Source organism: Gadus morhua, chromosome 4 (assembly GCF_902167405.1).
Source record: "Gadus morhua chromosome 4, gadMor3.0, whole genome shotgun sequence".
Lineage (NCBI taxonomy): Eukaryota > Metazoa > Chordata > Actinopteri > Gadiformes > Gadidae > Gadus > Gadus morhua.
In genome coordinates this window covers 10,335,811-10,363,188 of record NC_044051.1, presented here as the reverse complement: position 1 = coordinate 10,363,188, position 27,378 = coordinate 10,335,811, and the positions used below count along the sequence as shown (strand labels likewise).

Here is a 27,378-nt window from a genome sequence, read left to right as displayed (position 1 = left end):
CACACACACACACACACGCGCACACGCACACGCACACAAACACACACACACAGGCAAACACACACAGTTTAATACTTTTATTTGGATTGTAACAAGTGGGGAGGTACAAATGATCCAAACATTAATGGAAGTGTTGCTGGACTCAGCAGGTTTGATCAAACAGAGAATGCCTTATGCTAAACAACTATTTTCATCATGGATAGACTAGGGCCCGACCGATTCATCGGCCTGCCGATTTAATCGGCCGATTATAGCCTTTTTCAAAATAATCGGCATCGGCCAAAAAGACGCAGATTACAACCGATTTTTTTTATTTATTTATTTTAAATGTTATTGCGCTTAGTATATAGGAGCGCAATCTCCAAGGCGAGTAGGAGATTGCGCTCCTACTCGCCTTGCTAACTAACAACTTTAGCTGGAGTAAAAAAGAGGAGATTGAATTTTACCGTACAACATGAAAGCACGCTCGCTCAGGCAGCTGCGCGCTCACCTCACCAATGTACACAAGACGCTGTTGTTTGAGCATGTTGTGCCTGTTTTTCTTTAGGTCCCAGGCCATGTTAATTTGTTATACTGTAGACTCTAACGGTGAGACCATACTGCTCAGCACGCACGTGTTAGTCACTGCTCACGAGCGCAGCACATTGGGAGTTAGTTATTTATTTTACATTTTACATTACACTCATTTTTGACTGTAAATGTATTCTAAAACACTCAAAGGTTCTGCATTCAATTCACATATTCGTCAAAAGTGTTTAAAGTATATTTAAGGTATCAAAAACTAAGTTTTATATGCCTTTTTTCTTTTCTTTTTTTTAATCGGCCGATTAAATCGTAATCGTAATTTTTCTCTGAAAATAATTGGCATCGGCATTGGCACTCAAAAATCAATATCGGTCGGGCCCTAGGATAGACAATGCATCTTCTTCTCCAGGATGCTAAATTGCCTACACACACACACACACACACACACACACACACACACACACACACACACACACACACACACACACACACACACACACACACACACACACACACACACACACACACACACACATACATATACACAGGCACACACAAACAGATGCAGGTACACAGAAACACACACCCAGACACACCCACACACACAAACAGACACAGGTATACACAAACACACAAGCATACACACAAAGAGACACACACAGGCAAACAGAAACACCCAAACAGAGGCATACACACACACACACACACACACACACACACACACACACACACACACACACACACACACACACACACACACACACACACACACACACACACACACACGTGTGTGTGTGTGATGCGAGTTGAAACTAACCTCCATCCTCCAAGCAGCACAGTAATTAAATCCTACTTTAAAGTTTCCAATGCACAGCAGTACAAGAGTCAGCTGTTTTTCTTTTGTACTACCTGCTTTATGACTGTAATAGTTTTTTACTTCAGAACGTTTTCCCTCGATTTCTATTGCCTTTATTATCCCATTGCTATCAAGACCACTGAATTTATGCCCCCTCCCCCCCATCCGTGACCATCAGCATTGCTGGGTTGCCGTAGGAACGGAGGAGATTGATGTGCTTATTAGGATGATACTGTCTGCTGGCTAACTGTCTTTTCCCTCCCAGTCTCAACGAGTCCCGTCGGATGTAAACTTACTTTACTACATAAGTTTATCGCCACAAATAAAGATACAGAACGGAAACATAAAAAAAGGGAGTCTTATTAAAATTACACGGATAGTTGTGCCATTATTGTTGAGCCCTGTGGTCCTCCCACACATAGTCATTCAGAGGTCATCCTGTCTTTCTACACTAGTGGATTTGTTGTAAAAAACTGAGGAGGTAGTACAACTCAAAGTTTGCACCCAAAGTTGGCAACCAAAGTGTATGTTACGTTGTTGCTCTTCAAAGTACTTGTTAACCAACGGAGCGAGACCAGTTTGATGTTGTTGATGTTAAGTACAGGTAACTATAAACCGTGATAGATAAATGTTGCATGCATGACACACAATGTAACGATGGATTCAAATGGATACACTAACAGCAGTGCTCGAAAGATTAGTTAATCAATAGTTTGACAGAAAAAGTATACATTATAGTTTTGTTAAATCAATTCTGAAACAAACTTTCATGAATGGAAATTATATTGTTGATTATAAAAGATGTACTTTCTAACTGCTCACCTGCCTCCCAAAATAATTTATATTTTTGCTCTGGTAACATGCAATGGAAATTTACCATTACTTCTACAGGCTAATTTATGAATTAATAGACCGAAACCGATGATTGATGATATACACGATATCTAAAGACAGCTATTACTGATCCTACTCTGCATCAACATATATAGACTATATCTAAAGACAGCTATATTACTAGGAATACCCTGCATTAACATATGGTTAGCCTCATAGCATAATCTCCTAAAGTCAAATGACATGATTTAGGCAGATAGTGATTATGGAATGAAAAAAGCCCTCTGATTGGCTTAGGATACAGCCAATGAGGCACAGTGAATCAGCAGCATTAGGAGAGTAGAGTTAGGTTAGATATCACAATATGGCCAACTATGACTTTTATGCTATGAGGCAATTATGCTATGAGGCTAACGATATATAAACCATGTCTAAAGACAGACATCTAGTTTAGCAGAGGTTGAAGAATTATTATTCAGACATTCAGCCATTCGATTCCTTTAGGGTTAAGAAGTTGAACCACTTTTCTTGCTATCAGCAATACAGCTGCTGCTGCCATTAAATTATTTACCAATGTGTAACGTTCAATATCATCCTAGCTGGCGTAACTTTAGCAAACGCTATATTTAGCGATGACATTTTGATCCCAGTAAATTCAACCCCGAAGGCATCCTGTCGTCAGCAGTCAAAAGGCGTGCTTTTATGCTTTCAACATGTGGATGGTTTTCAATGAAGAGCGGCCAGTTTTTTGGCGTGTGATAGCAGAGCGGTCTATGGGGTCATGATATGATAGAAGAGGCCAGAGAGGGAGAGAGACCAGATACACACACGCACGCACGCACGCACGCACGCACGCACGCACGCACGCACATACACACACATGTACACACATGTGCACATACACAAACACACACACACAAATAGGAAATCAGTGAACGCCACAACGTTCTCACAGATGTAAAATACTAAAATAAACCACTTATCCTATTCATAGACTTTAATCATGAGTCATCATTTTTTAACGAAACAAAAAGTCTGTCTGTGTATTTTTTACAATTGTAATGAGTTCCACCTGCTCCATCCATGTTTGTGCATCAAGAGTGGTTGGCTGTTGCACCTCCAGCCTACGGGGAAAAGGACTGAATCTGCCTGTCAGGTGCTGATGAAACAATGTGCTTATGGTCCGTTTGTTCTCGTGTTTGAAATAACACAGTGTAATGCTCATCCGACCAGGTGTGAGCTGCTCTTTCGTCCACCTCTCTCCAAGTCCTTACTCATCATCCTCCTTATTCCGGCCTGCCGTCCCTTTATAAGACGTCCTCTCCAAAAATGTTTCACATGGGATTATTCCTTTGTGTGTGTGTGTGTGTGTGTGTGTGTGTGTGTGTGTGTGTGTGTGTGTGTGTGTGTGTGTGTGTGTGTGTGTGTGTGTGTGGTTGTGTATGTGCGTGCAGTCTGAGCTTAATTAAAAACTAATGTTGGTAATTAGCACTGCAGCAGGATCGCTCCAGGGCACTACGGCTGTGGATGCAGCTGTATGGCTTTACATTCAATGGCATTGTGTGTGTGTGTGTGTGTGTGTGTGTGTGTGTGTGTGTGTGCGTATTGGTGTGTGTAGCTGTGTTCTCTCTTTTTTTCTAGTGTATGTGGCCGCCTTCTCGAGTCTGAGTCTGCCTAGGGACGTGCGTATTCATTGTTCATGGTGTATGTGGGTGAATGAGATGAATTTGGATCATCTCTCTGTGTGACAGGGTGAAAGGATGTCGAATGCAAGCGAAAAGGGATGATGAGACTGAGAGGGAGAGAGAGATAGAGAGAGAGGATGACGAGGAGAGGACCAGGAAGGCATGACTCGAGGGAGGAAGGCAGAGGAGATAGACAACCTGTTTGCAGGTTCTGAATTACATTTCCAGAGCACAGCTTGTGCAATGACTGATGAATGGGGTGAGATGGGGTTCGTGACAGTGGAGTTGAGAATAAGAACCGAGCTTTCACATTTAAGATATAGATTATTAAATATACATTTACCAATTTGTGCTTTTTGGTTTGTTGGAAAATACAATCAAAATGCATACAAGAGCAATTATATTTATATGCCGGTACATCCAATTTTCTGGTGACTTGATTAAAATCATGAGTGACTGCATTTGTGCTAAACCTGTTCACTATTTCAGAGAAGGGAATCACTGGTTTCTTTGTATGTTTCACAGTAGTGTGGGTCCTTCTCTCTGTTTGTGTGTATGCGCAACAGCGCATGTGTGTTTGTGTTTGTGTGTGGGCGTGTTTTTCTATAGAACTACACATTACACATACAGTACCCAGTACCCACACATGAATACTTTAGATTATACAATATGTGGAGTGAATTGCTTAAAACATTCATGCACACACACACACACACACACACACACACACACACACACACACACACACACACACACACACACACACACACACACACACACACACACACACACACACACTCCCTCAATCACTCATAACCCCCTCCACAAACACAAACACACACACATATACACACACACAAAAACTCACACAAACACACACACACATATGTAAGTCTCCATGGTGACCTTTAAAAGTCAGGAGTTACTGCATAAGCACAGGGAACTTTCCACCATAGTTCAACCTTGATTTAAAGCCAGACAAAGCTCATGAATTGTGTTTCTTTGAGATCCTTTGCTCATTTATTTGAAACTCTTTAGGGATGTAGAAGAAAAAGGTTTGTTATTTAGAGAATTTATATTTATTTAGATGTTTTCGGTACACAAAGCTGTCCTCGATTCCATTCATTGATTAAAATGCAAATCAGCTTTATTAACTTTTTATGATAAAACGCAAACGTATATACTGCCGCCGAGACCCTGAGGAAAGACAAAGAGACAACAATATGGCAGCACGGCCACCTGAGTGCTGCTTCCTTTAAAGGGGCTACTGTTCAGGGCTGCGGCGGTCCCTTGCGCGCCAGCACTTCCGAGTTCTCTGGCTTGGGTTTTCGTCATTCCGACTATCGCTACTGCATGACAATGAGCCGTCGCCACGCCGACCTTTTATGGCTCTGACAGCGCTGGCAACGCGTGACCATGTAAATACAAAGAGGCCCGCAGCGGCCCGGCCCGATCCGGAGCCAAACGCTGGGTAGCGAGGCGTGTTTCCCGGCGCAATGCTAATTAGCCACTTAGCCAGGTACTTTGTTCAGAGCTTAACTAGCTAGCCTCCGCCAGCCTTCAATAAACGTGTCAATATTAAATCACCAGCAATTAGTAAAAGGTAAATGATATCCCACTTACGTTTTGATGGCCGAACTCCCCTCCCTCCCACACCACGCCTGGCTAGCGACCAGCGCTACGGCTACAATCAGTACCGCTTGTACGCCTTTGTTCTGACAGGGCCAGGCCTCGAACCCGTCGGATCGGTCGAGGGGGCCGTGCACTTTGGGTCAGATCGATGCACGGCAAAATAAACAAGACAGGTTCTCTTGTGCAGGTATTGGGGAAGGGTCGTTACCTTCAGTGATAATGAGTTTAGGGTTTGTTTGAGTTTTGCTCTGAGATGGTACGAGGTGGTGTGGTGCTTACCGCTGTAACCCAGACACGCAAACAGGGATGTGTCTCTGAAGCACCCTTGGGTGCTCAGGGTTGCTCAGTGGCATGGACGGTGTCTGGGCTTTACAGCTTAATGGAAGGCTTAATAGGGTGTCCTAATTGGTCCAGGAGATTAGATCGGTTTTGCATATGTAAATGAACTTGATTGTCGGTAGTCGGTACGTCAATGAATACATGAATTAATACAATATTATTGTGTGAATGAATTGGTAATGTTTGAAAAATAAATAAAGGATGGATAGTTAGTTACCCTTTTTACAAATTACCTTTTATTTCCCAGATATATCAGTTTTATCTCGCACCGATTATTTTAATTCTAATCAATTTTCTCATTCTGAAATGATTCGCCTGCTGTTATCCCGTTAGTCGGGTACTTTTGCCACGATATTTTCTGCTCCCGACATCCTAAGACTTTTTTCATGCAATCAATAAGAGCTGAGAGGCCAGCAATCAAAGCCCGAGTTCATAAAATACTTAAAAAAGAAAGTAGACATTAATTGGGCCAGATCTGTATTTTGCTCGAGCTGTTTCACAGTAAACAACAGGCACCGGGCTAGCCTGCGGGCAAAGCAGGGCTTTATTACATACTTGCCTTTAATTGGTCGACACTTTATTAGAGAAAACCTGAATCTGTGGGTTATTGTGCTCCGGTGGCTCTGGCACGGTGTGGAAAATCATAGCAGTAGGAGTATTGACAGATTGAACATTCATGTACGTATAATGGTTGAAATTAGTCTAGCAAACACTACTCTCCCAAATCCAACTTTAGATTGACACTGAAATCTGTTGGCAGATGAGCTCAAATCTGGTGCATTTCACTATCTTTCACTTCAAATTAGTTTCTTACCGATCATATTGGAGGTGCGTAATGGTCTTTTTAAAGGGACTCAGTACTCAGCCAGCACTAGTTAAATAATAAAAATGTCTTTGAAGGTTTCAAATCAACACCGTGTAGACTGGCCCCTGTAGAAAAACACCTACACGCCCCATCCATTGGCATGAATGAGTTTCTCTGCATTTGTATATCTCCCTCAACGAAACAGGAAACAAGGCTCACTCTGCCCCTTTCAGTTCTTGGTTTCCAGCCAAGTCTGTGTCGACTCCTCCTGAACATCGGCTGTAATTCACTGGGACTGCTGGGGCCGAGGTTAGGTGAATACCACCTTTATCTTTTATGTTTGGGAAGACTTAGTCCAACTGTTCAGAAGTCTCTCAGCCGCAGAGTGTACTGGATGTGGAAATATGTGCAATCTACACAATCGAAAAACCAGAAAGTAGCTTTTAGTCAATTATTGATGATTTAATCAATATCAATATCAATACTCATATTGTCTGAAGTGGAGAACAACAGACAGACAGACAGACAGTTAGAATGGAAGAAGGGTTGAGGGGATGACACCATGATGCCAACCTGTGCTCATGTGCTTCATACTAGGAAACGGTACAATTCCGACCAGAGGGGATACGATAATACCCCTTTGCCTATTCTATTGATAAAGGTTACATTCCATTCCATTACGAAATACATTTTGTTCTGGGTTACATATACCTTGCAGCAGGATCATGCTTTATTGGATTTCATTTTGGTCCTGTGAACTGGCTCATTCCTTCTCTCCTTTACCCTTCGTTGAGCACATTTTTCTCATATGTCTGCTGGGGATTTTCTTGTCTTGTCACAGAGAACATTTCAGGTCCACTTGTATTGCTCTGGGATGTTCTTTGTATAACTTGACATATATATAACTGAACCATGGGGTCAAAGCCCTTTAAAACCACTCAGAGATCTAGTCCCATCACTCCCTTAAGAATGTTAGTCAATATATTACACTTAAATAATAATGTGTTTTATATCTGGTTGGGCTTATCATAATTGAGTAGGGTTCGTGTCGAGCTGAACTTCATTCGGTTAAATCCTGGCCGTTCTTCGCAGTCCAAAATGAATGAGGTTGAGGTTTGGTGACTATTTGGAGAATATCAGTCATATCAGATGCAGAGTGGTATTAAAGGTGTTAAGAAGTGGTCGGCATTATGGTCTTTCAAAACAGGCAATTTTTTTTGTAAAAACACATTTGGCTATTGGACCAATCAAGTAGAGTTGACAGACGAGTCAGAAATAGCAGAGATAAATCTAGCTGGCAAAGTCATGGTTTTCTTTTAATTGCAAAATACATGCCATATGTTTCTAGAAAAGGTGATTCTTTGTGGATGGTAATTGGCAGGCTTTCTGGGACTACAGGACTTTAATATTGAGCTATTCTCAATTGTCCATCTGTGATTTTGTTCTGCCCATGTTTCCCATTTCCACCTCAGCATAAAAAGGCACAGTGTTCATTTCATCGTAATTATGTAATATCAGGATGCATAATTGTTCCTTACATTCAGTAACAAAAGGAAAATTGTATGGTTAACCAAACACAAATAACAGCATGTGTGTTATTTAATGTAGATTATCTGGACATGGAGTTATGTGTTTTTTGTTATCATCCCATAGACACTATTGCATAAAGTAGCTACTTGCATACTTGTATAGTGATCACATTAGCATACGCAGTTGTATTTTTCAAGACTGACCAAATAAGCATATTTTCAAAGTCTATAATCCCACAAACTGTTGAGATTTTATGGAGCTGCTTATTTTATGGCCGGTCATAAAAAAAGAGCAGAAAAAGTTTTCTCCCAGTATAACCCTAGACAAACAAAGGGTAATTATCCGGCTAAACTTCACCGTCTGTAATTCACAAAGGCAGGCAAGTTGGAGAACAACAAAGGCAGCATGTTTTAGTAAAAATGATAGACAGCCTTCCTTTTATTTAGTTTTTTTTATCGTTCTCCCCTCACTGTTGGCTCTCTGAACTCGCTTAAAAGACGCACATTTCTTTGTGGTACTTTTGGAAAAATATAGGGTGTTTAAATGTGCACACTCACACTATGGGCTGGATGTGTTATTGGAAGAGACCCTTGGGTTAATCTCATTGTGGTTCCAGAAGAAAAAAGATGGCCTGCTTTTCCCCCCTTAATGCTGTTGCTCGGTATGAGGTAGTGGTGGCACTTCCACAATCCATTACTGTCTCTTGTATTTTTTTCCACAGCACTGCTGCAAAATGACCACCCAAAAAGTCTCCAGCACTGACAAACTTCCACACACACCTTCTTACTTACATTCCAATTGGGTTCTTGGGTGATTCTGAGTGTTGACCCAGACACCTTTGGTACAGAGTTAGATGTTCATCATTTGTATAATTTATCAACTGTGGAATGTCTGGCTCAGACTTTACAGGTGATGGAATGTGCAACAAGGCTGTAGCAAGGCTGTTGGACAAGAAGCACTCTGGTTTTGTTATACACATGCACACACACACACACACACACACACACACACACACACACACACACACACACACACACACACACACACACACACACACACACACACACACACACACACACACACACAATGGTTTCAGATGGTCTTTCATCTCCAAACTGATATGTGTGGTCAGAGTAAAACCTGCACGTCCGTTATACTGCTGTCATTCAGCCTTGTCTGAGCAGTGTTCTGCCAGGGTGTTTTTATGAGCGATGTTCCTCTTTGGACTGAAAGCTGATGCTGAGGAACTCACAGTTTGTTAATGGTGCTAATTTACAACACATTAACACCACTTTTATGTATCCGTCATTCTTTATAGCCGGTGTATCTCGATGATTATACTAAAGCGTGCCGTGTGGAGAGTAAACATTTACACGTGGCAGTCACTTTTGTGTTTTATCCATTGTGTTATGCAAGCGAGCCTCAGAACAATTAAATTCGGAGTAACTATACAAAAATGTACAACAAACAATTTTTTTAAGATCAACTGGACAGATTGCTGAATAGTTTAAAGATCCCATGGCATGAAAATTTCACTTTCTGAGGTTTTCTAACATTAATATGAGTTCCCCTAACCTACCTATGCTCCCCCAGTAGCTAGAGATTTCGTTGGGTGCAAAACGAGCACTAGGCATTCTGCTCCGCCTTTGAAAAAACGAAGCTCAGACACGCCGTTTCGGAATTTTCCCAGTATTTCGTCATAAGGGGAGATGCCACCTCCCCTTTCTCTGCCATGCCAGCCCAGAGAATTTTGCCCGCCAATTAGATACGACCGTGCGAGCGCCGTGTGTGTGTGTGTGTGTGTGTGTGTGTGTGTGTGTGTGTGTGTGTGTGTGTGTGTGATTACCCAAACTGTTACGCAAGTGTTGTACACTTCTTTGTTATTTGGATAACCGTTCTGCTGTTAGTGTTATGGCGCAAAACACGTCGGACACTCGTCTCTGGTATTTCCACAACGAGACTCGTAGTGGGGGTTAAATCAGCCATGGTTGAGAAGGAATTGGGGGAAAGGAACTTTGGCTTTGACTCACTGAAGTACATGAAACCACGACATGGAGGAGAAAGGGATTGTTTCACCACCTCGGCGCTGCCTGCTGAAGGAGGCGGTGGTGCCTAAGCACTGACCGCTGCGAGAATATTTACAGAACACGGCCAAAGGCTGTGTGGGCCTCGCCGTTGCGATACATCCACTGTAAACAGAGCGCATGGTACCGGGGCCGCAAGCTGCTCAGGGCCACACCCCCACCCTCCTCCTTGACCCGCCTCTCCTCCTCATTTGCATTAAAGCTATTTATCAACTGTGGAATGTCTGGCTCAGACTTTACAGGTGATGGAATGTGCAACAAGGCTGTAGCAGGGCTGTTGGACAAGAAGCACTTTGGTTTTGTTATACACACACACACACACACACACACACACACACACACACACACACACACACACACACACACACACACACACACACACACACACACACACACACGGTGTCTGTAGCATTAAAGCTACAGACACCGAAACGGCGTGTTTGGGTAAAGCTCAATGTGCGACTGGCTCATAGTGGCTGTAATTCTGCACCACACAATTTCTGTAACGTCTTCAAATACTGTTTTTGGGGCCCACTAATATCTATATTAAAGCATCCATAAAGTAGCATGCCATGGGACCTTTAAACTACGATGGACTTAAAATACTAACTACTTTCTCACTCTAAATACTAACGAACTGCTACTATTTTAGCACTCACTCCAGCGGTTACAAATGACTCCCTTTTAAAAACTAACTGAAAAGGCTGCACTTGAATCACAAAGTCTAAATTGTTTGGTTTACGGTGCAATTACGTGTTGCCCTTGATAAAAATGCATCTTCCCATTTTCCGAGTTATTTCAATAATCAGACGTTCAGATGTCGAAGGCCCATTGACACCACACACAAACACACTCACACACACACTCACACACACACACACACACACACACACACACACACACACACACATACACACACACACACAGACACACACACACACACACACACAGACACACACACACACACACACACACACACACACACAGACACACACACACACACACACACACACATACACACAGCCACACACAGCCTACAAACACACACACACACACACACACACACACACACACACACACACACACACACACACACACACACACACACACACACACACACACACACACACACACACACACACAACACACAGACTCAGACACATGCATACAGTGTTTTTGGTGTAAAAACACTGTATGCATCTAATAGCATATTGGCGAAAGCAAAAGCATCCTGCAGCCAGCAATAATAGACACCTCAGATAGATTCACTTCAGATGGTATTACCTAACCTCGTACACATCTACACACACATACACACACACACACGCACACACACACACACATACACACACACACACACACACACACACATACACACACACACACACACACGCACACGCACACGCACACACACACACACACACACACACACACACACACAGACTCAGACACATGCATACAGTGTTTTTGGTGTATGAAAGTTTCTGTGAGTTGTTTGACGTTCCTTTAAACGAAACTGTGGCCGACGGGTGTGCCGCCACAGTGTGTGTGTGTGTGTGTGATTGTCTGCGCCACTGTGTGTGTGTGTGTGTGTTTGTGTGCGACTACACGGCTATGTGTGTGTGTGTGTGCATTTGTTTGTGTCTGTCTCAGTTGGTTTCCCCCTAGTTATTCGTTTGTAAAAAAAGGAAAAGGGGGAAAAGAAAGAGCAGTGGGAAAAGAAGAAGACTCGGGGGCTCTCTCTCCCGGGCAATCGGCTCTTTTAACTGACATGGGCACAGCCCCGGACGTAGTTAAGGCTGAGGTGTGAACGGCTGGTCCAGTGGCACCCGCTGCTTGGTTGGGTAACTGCGATATTGCTCCGCTCAGCACATTTCTTCGCCCCCCCCCCCCCCGCCTCTTTCTTTTCCATACCGCCGCCTCCTCTACCACCATCACCCCATACACCACCACCTCCACCATTCATCTCCTCTAAACAGCTACGGGCTCCGTAGTCAGTCCCAGGCCAAGCGTTGCCAAGTTGCCCCGAGACACTGCGCAACGCCGGGGCCACGGGGCCGAACGCAAGGAATTGAAGTGTCATAAATAGCCCCATTCAGGTCCCTAATGTGTGTTACAGGCGGAGTCCCTCTCTCCTTCTCGCTTTCTGTCTCGCTCCCTTCTTTTTGTTCTCTCATTCTCCCAATCGATCTTTAGTTCTCTCTCCCTTTCCCTCTCTCTTTCTCTCTCTCGCGCTCTCCTCACTGTCACTTGCTTTCTCTCTTTCCTTTCTCTCTCAATCTCCTGCTCTCTGTCTCTTGCATTACCTTGTTACCGTTCACCCTCTCATTGTCTCTCTCTCTAACTCTCCCCATTCAAACCTCTCTCCTTCTCTGTCTCTCTCTCTCCCCCTCACATTCTCTTTCTCCTTTTCTGTCGCTCTCCCTCTCCCCCTCAAACTCTCTCCTTCTCTGTCGCTCTCTCTCCCCCCCTCAAACTCTCTTTCCTTCTGTGTCGCTACCTCTATCGTCTTTCCCCCTCACAACCTCTCTCTCTCTATCGCACAACCATCAGAGTTCCTTTCAGTGCTATTGCTCAGTAGCTCTACCGGGGGAGATTGAGCAGCAGAAACGTTTTTAGCCGGTGGACAAAGAAACGCTTGGAAGCTTCTGGAAGACTTCTCCCTAGCCGAGCATGACTAACGCCCAAGCAGCGTGTTGTTTTTGCCGTTAATGTTTGTGTGCGTGTGTATGTGTGAACGTGAGACCGTATTTTAGGTGTGTTGGTTTTTTATGTTTTGCAACGTTAAATTGCATTTTACGCCAGTGAAAAGAGAGGGACGAAGCAATTTTAATCCCTTCTTTCAGGAGCAACATTTCATGTTTAATGGGGCCTACCTGTGGTTTGGGAGAAACCACCACAAGCAACTCAATTCCACTTTTTCTATTTTTGCATATTTTTTGATATGTATGATTTATAATTACTTGCTCTGCAATCATTTCAGCTGAGAAAAAGATCAGTATGCAAGGAAACCATCTGTTTTCTGTTTAGTAAGATAGTAACATTCCACTGTGCAAGTGTGTGTATGTACTGTATGCGTACATACGCGTGTTTGTGTGTGTGTGTGTGTGTGTGTTGGTGCGCATGTATGGTCTTGTGCACACCAGAAGCATGAAACATTGGAAAAACCTGCAGCTGCAAAGTGAATGTGTGTATTTGATACTTGTTATGAAAAATAAACATAAAATGAAATAAACCAATATGTGTACATCAGAATGCATTATGGGATTTATCTTGCCACACTTGAGAGAGAGTTTTGGTAATGGTAAATCCTAAATAAACATAAATGAACCTTAACCTAGGCTAATGAAACGCGTCTCCAATGAGAAACAATGTGGCAGTTTTAAACACAGCAATGTCACCCTAAAATGAAAAAAAAAAATGAACACCATTTCTAACATAACATTCTTATGCTCCTATACGAGAGGGGAAATCATTGCGTGTGACATCACGATGCACAAGCCCTATAGGCCTAAACAGTTGACCATGTATTTAAATCCCGCGTCTTCTACTGGTAAACGCTATAAACAACCCCAAGCCATTAGTGATTCCCTTGCGTCGATCTGACTTGGTTGAACAGTGTGGGCCGAAGGCTACAGGCAGCGTATGGTGAGTGAGTTAACGTGAGCCGCTGTTTGGGTTAAGCCCTCGCCAGCCTTCACTTATCCTAGCGCCGGCCAATCATATTTAAACGCACATTATGCCATCAACCGTTTCACGTGTTCTGTATGAGTAATGCGTAGTCGTGGACGGTCGCTGGTTTATGTCCCTTTTTTTGCAGTTGGGTCATTTGCCTACACAGAATCCTAATGTTCCCCCGGACATTAACGCGACAAAGAGGATCGACAGCTGCTCGCCCTCTCTCAGCTCCACGTTTCCTACCTTTACGGTCTCATTCTGACCAGCCATCACTCAACTCACTCACGCCATCACTGATGTTATCGATAGCCCTCATTGCTAAAACCTACCGGCTGGAGCATGTATTGAAGTATGGTAAAAATCCCACCACTACAAAGTAGGACTGCTTCATAATGATACGTCTGTGGATCCAAAATGTTCTAAATTCAGGTGTCTTTTTTTTCTTCCTCCCCTTTTACCGTATTTCAATCTGCGCCGTGCGGTGCTCGCCTGCGCACCAGTCCGTGCGTGTCATCCCGTACGTTACCCTTTTTTCAATAGGAACCGTTACAACCCCAGTAGCATCTTAATTACAAGGCACCAGAACTGCCATATGCTGGGGAGGACGTGGTGGATGCTATCGATGCTGCTTAGTGTACCTGTTAGGAAAGATAAGAGGCAGATAACCGCGTGCCAGGTGGTGATGGTTCTCTCAAAGAAAATGCTGAGTATGTAAATTCAAAGTTCCCAGTGAAAAAGATCAATTTCATTTATCGTTTCATTTATCCCTGGAATGTCACACATCTTTTGCTTTATATACATATGCAACTTTTCATATTTCATTCGTGACAAAGTGAGTCATTGCTGAATGAATATGTTGCCAAGCGATGGAACGCGAGGTGTGCCATGCTTTAGTCCGACCTGATTAACCTCTGACCCCTGATGGGCTATTGATGTCGACAAGTCGAAGATCTCCCAGCTTTCTTGCGGCATTTCTCGAAGGCACACCCCCTTTTTGTCTTCATCTTTCGAAAATTTGTACCACTAGGTCATTTTAATGTCGAATATAAATGCTCTTACACACTTGATTGCATCGCTACTTTCTTCCGGTCACCAATTTATACATTGCATGGTCTTGCTGTGCGTGCAATACAATGTGAAGTTGTGTTGTTTGTTTTTAGGCTGGTTTGCTGAAGCGGCTAATGTAGCAAACAATAAACAACGACTAGCTAATTTCATGCAACAATCACAAAGACGAACAGGAACGCTATGAATGCTCCGAGACCGGAAGTGACGTCAAACGTGCAACTCGGAAGGCTGGCGTCCGAGGATTCAGGAACACACCATAAGGCCCAGTTGAGATTGCCTAGTTTGAGCACAGGCCAGTGCACAGCCGGGGGGGGGGGGGGGGGCACACACTTATCTTCCCTCACCATGTGAGGGAAGATAAGTGTGCTTTAGTCTCCTTTCTACCCAAAGGCCAGCTTCATATTCTGTTCCCAAGCTTCGCCTTAGCATCTTATTCTCGTGTGTTAAAATTCTCTTTGAATACGCCCCTGACTCTTGAGGTGACAATAATGAGGCAAATAGAGACTTGGCTGTGTCACGTTTTCATCGAGACGACGTATATGTTTCTATAGAAACTGCATAGACACAACCTGATGTTAGTTGTGCGCACATCTCGAGCGGTTCTGTGTGTTAGACTGGTCGCTAACCGTTAAATCCATCAGGGTAATGAAGGATGTTCGGCCCGTAAAATTATCTTACATCAATAATTTGTAATCGTAATAATTAAAACTGTGCATAATCGCCTCTGTGTCCTTTGATAAATATTTGGAGTTCAACAAATCAGCATTGTGAGGTTGTTAATAGCTTCGCTTAATATCCGACCGCTTTACGAAAAACCTCCTTCTATGAAGTTCCACTGAAACTACCCGTCTTGACCAAAGACAGCTTTTCTTCCGATAAAACACAGCCTGACATTTATAGCCAGCCTTTAAAGTGCCCGAGATACCAAACCCCCTTTTCCATTGTTCTGGGAAAGGTGCCCCTGTTTGAAGACACTTCTATTGATGGTGACTTTAAGGGGTCACGCACATAGTCCGTTCTCCCAGAAGAGACAGCTTAATATGAGAATACGCTGGAGAAAAGCAAATGCCATGCACCGTATTATCTCAAGAACGGGCAAATGTCTTGAAACATTTTGTCAAATGCCAGCAAAAACAAGAGTCATCTTTCATCATTTGTTACTCGAATAAGTTATATTAATCTATATAAATTGATAAAAGCCTGGACACATAATGATACAATATTGCAGTAGCAGAAGATGCTATCAAAAACATGAAAAATAATAATAATCCACAGGCGAGACATGCACTTCTTTAAATTTTGTTTCAAAATGCTTATACCTCCATCTGAATTATACGTTGTATTTCATTATGCATGTTACTTCCCCCCTGCAATTTTGTCTTTAAGGTCGTTTTCAGAAAATAAAAACAGCAGCGAATGGACACATTTGTCCATTAAGTAGTTGCCCTCTTTGTATGAATCCCATAGACTAGACTAGTAAACATTAAGATTCCCACAAAACCGCAAAGTTAATCTCCATATTTAAGAATAAGTGCTTTCATAGCTCGAATAGGGGATCGAAAATAGTTTCAAATATCTTTTAAACTTTTCATACATTTTTTGTACAAAATAAATACAGCCTGTTGCCCTACTGCATACATGTGACTGTCTCTTTGCCTTTATACATAGAGTCTTGCCTTTTCAATTCATGCTTAGGTTGTTTACTCCATCTCATCATTTATATGCGATTCCCATTGAAAATGAATGCAACACATTTTCATCCAGAGTCACTGAGACCTCTTGGCTCCATCTCACACACCATCAATACATCTCAGTGGATTGGAACATCTAACATTGTGTGTGTGTGTGTGTGAGTGTGTGTGTGTGTTTGCTTGTGTCTGTGTGTGTGTGTGTAGGTGTGTGTGTGGGTGCAGTGATCTGGACGGTCCAGCTCCTTTCATCCATGTGTGATCTGAGTCCTGAGCGTCCTCTGGGTGCTCAGGGGTCTGGCAGCACCCTGAACGCCGTCACGAAGATAAGAGAGACAGCCAGAGGATTTAGCATGGCTTCCTCCCCCTCATCACAAATCATTCAGTTTTTCATTTGCCGAAACGCCCCTCCCACACGAGATTTACAATCTCTCCGAAAATATTAAAACCGAAGGTCGACACGCCGTCATAAATCGCAGGCTTTGCCTCGATATTTTTTAGATTTCATACAGGCGTCGTTGTAAAGGGACATCGTCCAAATCTGATGTTATTAAAATTTCTGACTCATGCTTTTTCAGGACACATTGAGTTATCCACACCTTAAGTCTGCCTGTAAACACGGTATCAAATTCACCCCGGGATTGTAAGACAGGCAGATCCTATTAACTGGACTGCAAGTGTGCCTTGACACGAGGCAAACATCTAAGTGGATCTAGTCGTGGGAAATATAGTGTATTGTCAGAGCCTATAATGCTGAGACCCTGATATTTGTGAGTGTGTGTATCTGTGTGCGTGCTTTTAATTAAAAAACGACCACCATCAGTAACACTACCATCCATCAATCTAAGGAAATATTTGTTTTCTCTCAACAGAAGACAAAACTATCTAGGGGCAGCATCACCTTTCTGAGATGTCTTTAAAAAAGGCATTATTTCACCAGTATTTCAGTATCACCAGTTGTCATGGCTATTCCTTTATGCTGTACAGCCAGTCTACTTCGACTGCTGCTCTCCTCTCTCCATCGCTCCCAGACTGGAGTTTCAGAGGGTTGTTGAGGTCACCTCTGTCCACCTTCAACCAATCAGCCCGCGCCGTCTCGATCAACTGTCGTCGTCTCCCCCTCCCCCCCCGCCCGCCACTCCAGTGTGGAATAGTCAAGACAGGAAATCAATGGCGTCTATCTTGGGATATGCTGGATGGCAGCATATCTGCCACTAAAGCGGAGAACATTGTGATTCTGGAGAATGATGAACAGGATGTTTTTTGTGCTTTGCTCTAGATATAGGGTGAGGAGCATCTGGTTTATTTCTGCTGCCAGTGTCATCGTGGGTAAAGAGTGCTCTCTTAAGTAGCTCCCGGGAGTGAGAGGAAGGAAATTGGCTTTGTAATTACTGTGGGAGAGCATCAAGGAGAAAATCAGTAAGAAAAAGATGTAAAAATAATATTCACTATAAAAATTGGTAGGCAGTGATGAGACGGAAGGAAGGAAGTGGCAGTGCACTTGTTGAAGAAGTATGGACAGCATAAGAGGAAGGTAGAGAGCATACTGAGTCAGCTTATATAAACGGAAGAATAAGGTCAATGGGACCAGGCCGATGGCAAATGTTCTACATTGTACATTCACAGATAGAGCTGGTAATACTAATGTCTGGAGATTTAGGATTTCATGCAAATGTTATCTTAAATGAGAAGTGCCCTGTCCATGCTCCTGAATTATTCCATCTCATTTGAATGTATTTTTTTTTTCACATTTTAGCAGCCGTTAGATTTTTCATATATAGCTTCCTCTTCTGTAAGCCTGCCTTAAATTCAGCTTGGGTAGATGATGGACTTAAAGTCGATTGCACACTTCAAAACAATCCGTAAAAGTGAAGGCTTTATTCAGCCGTTCGTCCAAATCTGTTGTGATTTCTGAGATGTTCTTTATATTTTCTTAGAGTCCATGAGTAATCCCTGTCTTTACTCACTGTGCTGATAAGGATGGACGGAGTCTGGTAAAAGTACGATAAGAAAACCAAGCATGTAATCTGCTGTGTTTCAGTGGGGAGCAGCAGCAGGCTCATCCTGGACGGGCTGCAGAGATACGGCCCCATGCCCATCTACCTGCCGGTCAGCTACCACATCCACAACGCCGAGTCCGCCTTCTTCCTGCGGGAGGCCAATCAGGAGCTCATGAGGAACTCCAGCCTGCAGGGGCGCACCGAATCCTTCTTCATCCAGCGGGCCCGCCACATGCCCTACGTCAACGCCAGCTACGGCCCCCTCTCGACCCAGCGCAGCGTCCCGTTGGAGCTCTTGCAGACCTCCGCGGGACCCTTCTCCACCCCGTCCTCCCCTACCGAGTCGCCCGACACGTTCACCTACAACTGGAAGGTCAACACCTACATCATCAGCGAGCGGATCCACCCCAGCTGGCCCAAGGTGCAGGTGCTGTTCTACATCGCGGGCCGCGACTGGGACGACTACAGCGCCATCCACCGGCTGCCCTGCGTCCGGATGTTCGCCTTCCACGAGACCCAGGAGGTGCGCGGGTCCTGCCGGCTAAAAGGGGAGCTGGGGATCTGCGTGGCGGAGTTGGAGCCGCTGGTCAGCTGGTTCAGCCCCCCTACCGTGAGGCCGGGCAGGCAGAGGCCCTCGGAGCAGGGTCAGGGGACCCCGGTGGAGCTGTACTACACGGTGCAGGCGTCCGACAGCGGAGACTGCAGCGCGGAGGACGCGCGCAAGGGAGGCCCCGCGGGGCCCTCTAGCGACCGGCAGCAGGGGCCGCTGGGGTATTTTGCGGGGCCCACACCCATGCGCCGCATCGGGAGCGTTCGGCTGTTTCAGCCGCTGTCGGAGCTCAAGCTGGACAACAACTTTGTGGTGATGGTGCCGTCCAAGCCCATCCGACAGAGGGAGACGGTCTCGACGTTCTTGGCGCTGTCCACGCTGTCGGCGGTTCAGATCTTCACCCTGAGGTGAGTGGGCTTCCGTGTGGTGAAATACATTCACACTCTGCTTGTGTTCATGCCCGCCTATGTGCTTTCTGCGAGGGGAAACCATTGGTTGATCATATCGTCATTCCCCATATGGGTCAATTCTCGAGGTAAACTGTTGTTGGTCTGTGTTATTGCCAATATCAACAGAGGAAAATTATTGTTTTTCTGATTAGTCGACATCAATACTGGAAATTGTCGCATTAAGGAGGCACACTTATGCGCCTAATTTCATCATTATGTTTCTGTGAAGACGTGCTGGAACTGTGGTAAATCTAAACTTCCTTACATGAGCTGTAGGCATTCAGACCTGCACCTAGAGAATCAATCAGGATCAGTTATTGCGTACTTCTATAATGTTGTTTTTTATGAGGAAACTTGGACACAAGAGATATAATAAAAATGTTTCAAGAAACATAAGAAGCCAAAGAACCAAAACAAAACAATCTCCAATTACCATGATAGGAATTATCCCATCACCCACTCCATTAAATCGTCATTAAATTATTTGGTACAGACCCGCGAGATTCCTGGCCCCAATAATCTCTAAATGTATTCAAAGACTAGTAAATCACTTCCGAATCCATGCCAAAAATCAGCTAACAAGTCATTTATTAGTTAATGAAAGGTTGATGCGAAGGTGAAATGTATTTTTTGTTTAGTTTTGAATCAGATCGGTACGTCGCAATCGTACCAAATATACCTCGTAATACCGCTTTAAAGCTAGTTTTGACTCTGCTAATGGTTTCGTCAAGCACAGTGGAATTAGTCGGTAGCCAGCTTTGTATAGCGCTGTACCATTTCTCAAGGCCTCTAAATGGTTCATGGCAGCGACACAATGTAGCCAGAGAACAAAGAGGCCAAGCCGGAGTCATATCTTTCTCAATGTATAATTTTCTCATGAAGTCACAAACAGTTATTTTAGGAAATGTTCTGGGCTTAATTTATTGCTAACCCAATTACCATTAAAAAGAAGTTCATGGCTTTGGCTGTTTTAATACTCCTATGATGTGCTGGCATCGTTCCTGAACAACGCCCAACCATCACAAGGTTGGGCGTTGGCCACTCACCCCCCCACCCCCCACTGGAAATCTGAGCTCCGCTTTCCCAAGAGGAAAACAGTTGAGAAGCTTACATCCCTCCCGACTTTCTCTCTCATGCGAGATAGAAAGGAAACGGCGGGAACCAAGCTTTAAATGTTTAAATGTTCTTATTCTTAGACAGTTCCAAACCACAGACCACACATACGGTTATGAATAGCGCACGTGACATGACCTTACTGCCCTATACCACCGTACCATCAGAATCCTCTGTCATCCATTCACATCAACACAACCTGCAAACAAATGTCGTCTGTATCTTTAATGCCAGGGGTTTTCATGGGTGGATGAATGCCGTGACTGAACCGTATGAGGGCAAACAAAAAGCAAAGTTATCCCAAAAAAAAAAAAACGGAATCCCTTCAGCAACAATAAAGAGACTGAAATATTAACACAGAATGTACTAGCACAGCTGGAATGCGGCTCTACAGCGTGCCCCATGCTATAGGCTTTGCTGGGAATCCACAGATGTATTTCTGACAGTGCACAGCTTTTGTTATGCTACAATCTCCACAAAGAGAAGAAAGAGTTATGTGAGGACATTTTAGGTGTGCCACCACTTGATGGGGACACATACGATAGCACAGGACACCAACCATGCCATTGATGACAATGAGATGTTGATAAAGTGGGTGATAGATCTGAAACAAGTCTTAACAACCTGATTTGGCCCCAATGCAACACAGCTTTTTCAATTTTTACAGATCAAGAAGATGCAAATGGGTGGATACGTGCATGCTATTATGCTTTTAAATAACAATTTATTAAAATACTTAGAAGGAGCTTTCTTAAAATACGTATTTAAAAGGTGAGTTAGAGGCTGCTGGTTCTTTTTAGCAGGTTCCTAAACACTTTTTACTTTTTGACTCTCAGAAGTTGCGCACAGTTGAAAAGTTTGTGCAAAGAGAATCTTGCATTTTTCAGCCATGAGGACAATTCAAAGGGAACGTCGGTTGGCGTGTTTTGAAAGTAATTTGTAAAATAAGTATTTTTCGTAAAGTTTTCTTAGATTTGCTTCTTTAGACATCTCTTTGATCAACAATCTCACTGACCCACTTTATAAGTTTTGGATAAGCTTGATCATTGCCAATCAGTTCCATTAATGTTAATGACTACTACCAAGCTGTTTATAAGTAGCTTTTTTATAATATGAATGCTTGTCTTGCTTTGAATTGTTTTAAATAATACTGACGGTAAGAAATAATTAACCGGTAATTGCTGTTTAATCTTTGCAAGCTAATTTACTTTTTTTAAATGACCTTCATACTAAGAGCAATATTGCCTCCATTTTGCATAATTGGCTTAATATCCACTTGCCCACCATGAAGTGTATGCACAACGTGAATTTCAAAAAGGTTCCTTTGTGTTGTTTGACCACTACCTGTCCTCCTTTCACTTGAACTGAGCATGCCAACTAAAAACATTCTTAAATGATTCATAGAATCAGCGGCCTGCGATTTTTTGTGTTTACATTCCTGGGAGATATTTACTATGCACCTGTAAGTTGAGTTCCACAGCTACAGTGACCAATGTTCAACATAGCTTTAATGAAACTTCGAAATTCACTTTTCACTTTTCGATGGCGGGAAAGTGGATTTTACACCAATTATACAAAATGTTGAATTATTGCCTTAATCTCCGGTCCCAACTTAAAAATATCATAGCCTCAAACAACTTTATATTAAAAAATCAATTAAAGTCCAAAATGAGGCCGTTATCGATCATCTCCGGTCAGAATATTATCGACAGTACAGTATAAAGTGACTCCAAATTCGCTCCCATGTTGTCTCATGCAAATGACGATGTAAGCATCAGCTCATTTCCACCACGCTACTCCTAGTGCCCAGCGGGGGGGCGAAAACCATGAGAGATGAAACCCCTAGCTCAAAGTGGCGGGAGCTGGCAGTCAGTCAACCCCCTGTGAGCAGGAAACCTGCCAGCAAGCTTCATTGCTTTTCCTTTCACCCGGGCCCTGATGAACTCCTGTGAAGTATTTGCACTGCGTCTGTGTGTTTATCGCAATTCGTCAATGTAGTGAGTAAATGAGAACATTAAAGGGGAGGTGTTGTTTGTGTTTTTTCTGTTGCTTTTAAGCCGCTTTGCACTGATGCACATCCCACCAGCCTCACCAGCCCCCCCACCAGCACCGCCACATCGTTCAGAAGTTGTCTTTTTATGCTTTCCCTCAGGAGAGTGGGAACCTAAAATGCAAAGGGAGGCATCTCCTCAAGACGTGTGGTTTAAGTGCTGCTCGGCGCCCCCCCCCCCCCCCCCGACGGTTCCAGCGCCAGTGCTTGATCTTGGCTTGTGTTTTGTTGTGGGCCACTTTAATCTTAGAGAAGTAAGAGAGGCCTTTTTTTTGTAAGGTAACTGATAATTTAAACTTTAGTGGGGTCTTGAAATTGTCTCAATAGGGCCTGAAATTTTTTTTTTTGTTTGGTTCCGGTTTCCGACCGACCCTGTCAATTTATGTGCGACCCAAATTATTTTATGAGCTTTATAAAAAAAAAAAAAAAAAAAAAAAAAAATTTTTTTTGATGCAAACTATAATTACGTTTTGGTACAGCACCTCTTCATTCTGTACAAGGATGAGCGAATTTTCTCGTTTTTAAATGAAAACAACCTACCTATCATTCGCTGCTGCTGGAAAAAATAAAATAAAAAAATAAAATAAATTCCTACCCATGACCTCAACTGACAACCAACAGGAACCAAACTTTTTTTTTTTTTAGGCCTAGCGAGCTTTTAACAGCAGTGTCCCAGTGTTGCCGGTGTTTTTTATTCTTGGATTTTTTGGCATTTGAGTCAGAACATCATGTTGTGTTGTTCTCAGTGCTAGGCTGTGTCACGTTTTATTTAGTTCATTTCTTTGTTCTTTAGTTCTTTCTTTCTTTTTCTCCTCCCTCCCTAATTTCCTACCTTCCTTGAGTGCCTTTAAGGGATCCGCTGCGATATCCATAAATTGCCGATATATTTTTGTCTTAACCAGATCAGACGAGCTGTTTAATTCCGATACACTTGTTTTGCGTCCAGCAGGGAAGTTCTCTGGGTAAGCTTCTGCTTTCTATTCGCCCCTTCCATTGACTTGCAGAGTTACTGTAGCCTAGCTCGTGTTCACGTGAGGGGAAAACACTTTAAATTACTTTCCAAAGGTTACTGTGTAAGTGTTTCTGTTTGCTAGATTTCCCATATCCTCCTTTACAAGTAAAATAAAAAGCGATGTTATTCTGCAATAGGCAACACCGCCTCTGGGACCACGACTCTGAACCGGTAGGTTTGGTGTTTGCGTGGACTCATAGCTCATCGCTGATAATGCCCTGATAGCTGAGGCTAAAGGAGAGCGACATTAATCACGTCGATTAGCCCTACGGCTAGCAAGGAGGTCCCAGAGGAGTGTCCCTGTGCTCCTCTCCTCCCTGAGGTTTGATGGCATATTATCACTAATTGATTGTATGATAGTCCCAAGTTAATTAGGTCTTATGTATGATCATCCTTCCTGACAGCACAGCTGTTGCTTTTTAAGGCAATGCACAAACACCATTTGGAGAGACATCTTGGAAGGAATATAATGCGCACAGCGCCCTGTCTCGCAGTGCTCCTAGGAGCAATCACACTGACAAATGCATGCTGAAATATTAATATCCCCCCCCCCCCAATTCAACGCTCACGGACGCACAGAGACGCACAACCAGACACACTCGCACGCGAAACAAACATGAGTGGATTAACTGTGTTTAAACTGTACATTAACATGGTATTTACCGTCATAAAAGCCCCCGGTGGAATCAATGAATCCCCCCCCTCACTCCCTCAGTCGACATGGAGATGGAGATAGAAGGTGAGAGAGAGAGAAGCAGGTGAGGGAGACAGAGAAAGAAGGCAAGAAGGTGAGAGAGAGAGAGAGAGAGAGAGAGAGAGAGAGAGAGAGAGAGAGAGAGAGAGAGAGAGAGAGAGAGAGAGAGAGTAACGAGTCGGAACGGCCTCTGCAGCTCCTTCTTCGTTCGACATACATAAAAGCCCCATTTCCTCCTGAACAGATAAACAGCCTTTTGAACAGCAAAATATGGGGGGGGGGGGGGGGTGCTCAGAGTCTGACTCTGAACCAAACTGAAATAAGATCATAGAGTCAGTCAGACCGAGAGACTCAGGTAATCAGACAGACAGACAGAAAATCAGACTGTCAAAGGATCAGGAAGACAGACTCAGAGATAGAGACGGACAGACCGTCAGACAGACAGTCAGCGTGCGCTGTATGAATGCTGGCGTCCCAGAGGGAAGACCGCAGGGAGGGTTCAGCGGCAGGCTGTGGCAAACTACTGGATTACATGCATGGGTGGTGGTTTGATGTTGCTCTTTCATTCCTTGTTTTCCTCCTCCAGACTCCAGACTGCAGGTAGGCTGTTTAGTCTGGGCTCATTCTGATGCTGGCCACAGAGCACACTCAGAAAGCTCTGCAGTCTGCCTGCTTCATTATGGCACCTGGTTGCCTCCAAATACCAGCAGGAGAAGAAGGCTGGAATAACAATGGGTCCTTAGTGGAGTATTTGCCTTTTCTTGACTTTCTCTGGTCCATTTGTTGTTCCCTGGCAAAGGTCAACCCAGATGGACAGGTCGCTGCATCACCTTTTGATTTGTGGTTTCCCTGCCACCCATCTCTGAAACTATATCTGTCTTGTTCTTCTGTTATGTGCCTTTGTCCTGCTCATGTCTGGTTTGTTTGTCTGTTTCACAAATGGACAGAGGAGTTGTCTATGCGCTGGTCTTTGACGACCTAAGAACTATTCATCATCTTGTCTTAGTTTCCTCAACACACTCAAAGACACACTTACACTTACACTTACATTTACACTTACACTACACACACACACACACACACACACACACACACACACACACACACACACACACACACACACACACACACACACACACACACACACACACACACACACACACACACACACACACACACAGACACACCCAAACACACACACACACACACACACTTTCCCCCCCGTGGGCCTGTTCAATAATGTTTACTTTGCAGGAGCACACCTTCCTTATGCCCTCATTAATAAGTAATTAGCAATTTGTGTGCTGGGTGGCCCCACAGGGCCACGGCTGTGTAGACTCCGGCTGGGTCTGGTGGCTCCGAACCCTCAAAGCAATCATCAGTCGCCTGCAGTGCATAATCTCAATTCCTGTCTTGTCTCTCCTCTCTTTTTGTTGACTTTCCGTTGCTCCATACATACAGGAGATGTGTGGATAGTGTCCATGGCCCAATGCAAAGCAGCAGAGGTCTCTTGACTCGTGAAGACAGAAAAAACAGAAAAAGATGGCTATTTTTCTTGTATTTGTTTCACTCTTTTCTCTAGAGCTTCTCTTCTTCTGTGACTCTGGCAGCAGCTTTCTGTGTCAGACTGTCTGCCTGGGGAGAGGCTTTCTGTCCCTGTGGGCTTTCTGCTGATCCAGCCCCCCCCCCCCCCCCCCCCTGTCTCTCTCTGTCTGCCGGAGAATCAGATGAGTGTCTCCTAGTGTTGTCAGTGACTCAAGGACCCTCAGTCAAGGGTCAGAAGTCTCCTCACTGGATCTCCCTTTCTCTGGATAACCCCTGTAGGGGAATGGCCCTGCACACGCGCCGAGGGAAGAGCGGGGAGAGAATAGATAGATATGATATACACAGCGTCTATTCTCCAGAGGACAGTATGGTGTGAGACACTCATATATATAAGGCTACCTCCTGAAGCACTCATATGAACAGGAGCAGCATTACCAGTACCAAAGTGGAACTGAGACAAGAAAGGAAGTGAAGGTCAATGTACGTATTAGGGGTTTAATGCTGCACGCATTTGTATCGATCGGCATTGCAGGCTCCACGATGCGGTGTGCAGCCAAAGCATACAATTCAATTCATATTTAGTATGGCTGCAAAGTGCCTATTTTTATTCTATGTTTTCCTTTTTTATTAAAAAGTCAGGCATGAATCATCTACTTTTATCGATCAACAATTGCATACTTATCTTTTATTCATCTTCAAAATATTATTTAATATACTTTTATAGAGTAACAATTGCATACTTATTTTTTTATTCACGTTTTATGTATTATTTGATATCGAAAGTTTACGGGGCAAAGACGCTAAAACCATCAACTCCAAACGTGAACCCTGGTCAAATGATTCTATCAATCACAAGTCCGGTTCAGAGTAGCCAAGGGACTTCAAACTTGGTAAGCACTTCCAGTACATCCTCCTTAGGTAATGTGTAACAGTTTGGTGTCGATAGTTCAAAAAACAACATCACAGATTTCAATTAGAAAAAACCTGAGTTAAGATCTTATATGAATGTACTTAAATCATTCACGCTTACAACGATTAAGTACCCCATAAAAATACTTGTAAAAATGTTGTTTAATTGCCATGTTTTTATCACAGACAGCAAAATCGATGCCAGAAACCAAACTTCTTAATATACCCACCCCCCCACCAATCCCCGACCCCCGCACTATTTAATGATGATGATGAATTCGACTCATGAGGCTACGGCTCCGCTTCTCGGCGGCCCCATTGAGATGAATTAC

At 43.7% G+C, this 27,378-nt stretch overlaps 1 protein-coding gene across 1 annotated transcript in view; it reads left to right on the top strand.

Moving 5' to 3' along the window:
• The window catches only part of LOC115543037 (transmembrane protein 132C-like), a 127,425-nt gene that overhangs the window by 20,829 nt on the left and 79,218 nt on the right, over positions 1-27,378 (top strand). Inside the window, exon 3 of the mRNA XM_030355574.1 lies at positions 18,766-19,681. Within this exon, the coding sequence (XP_030211434.1) occupies positions 18,766-19,681 (916 nt within the window). The remainder of the gene's footprint in view (positions 1-18,765; positions 19,682-27,378) is intronic.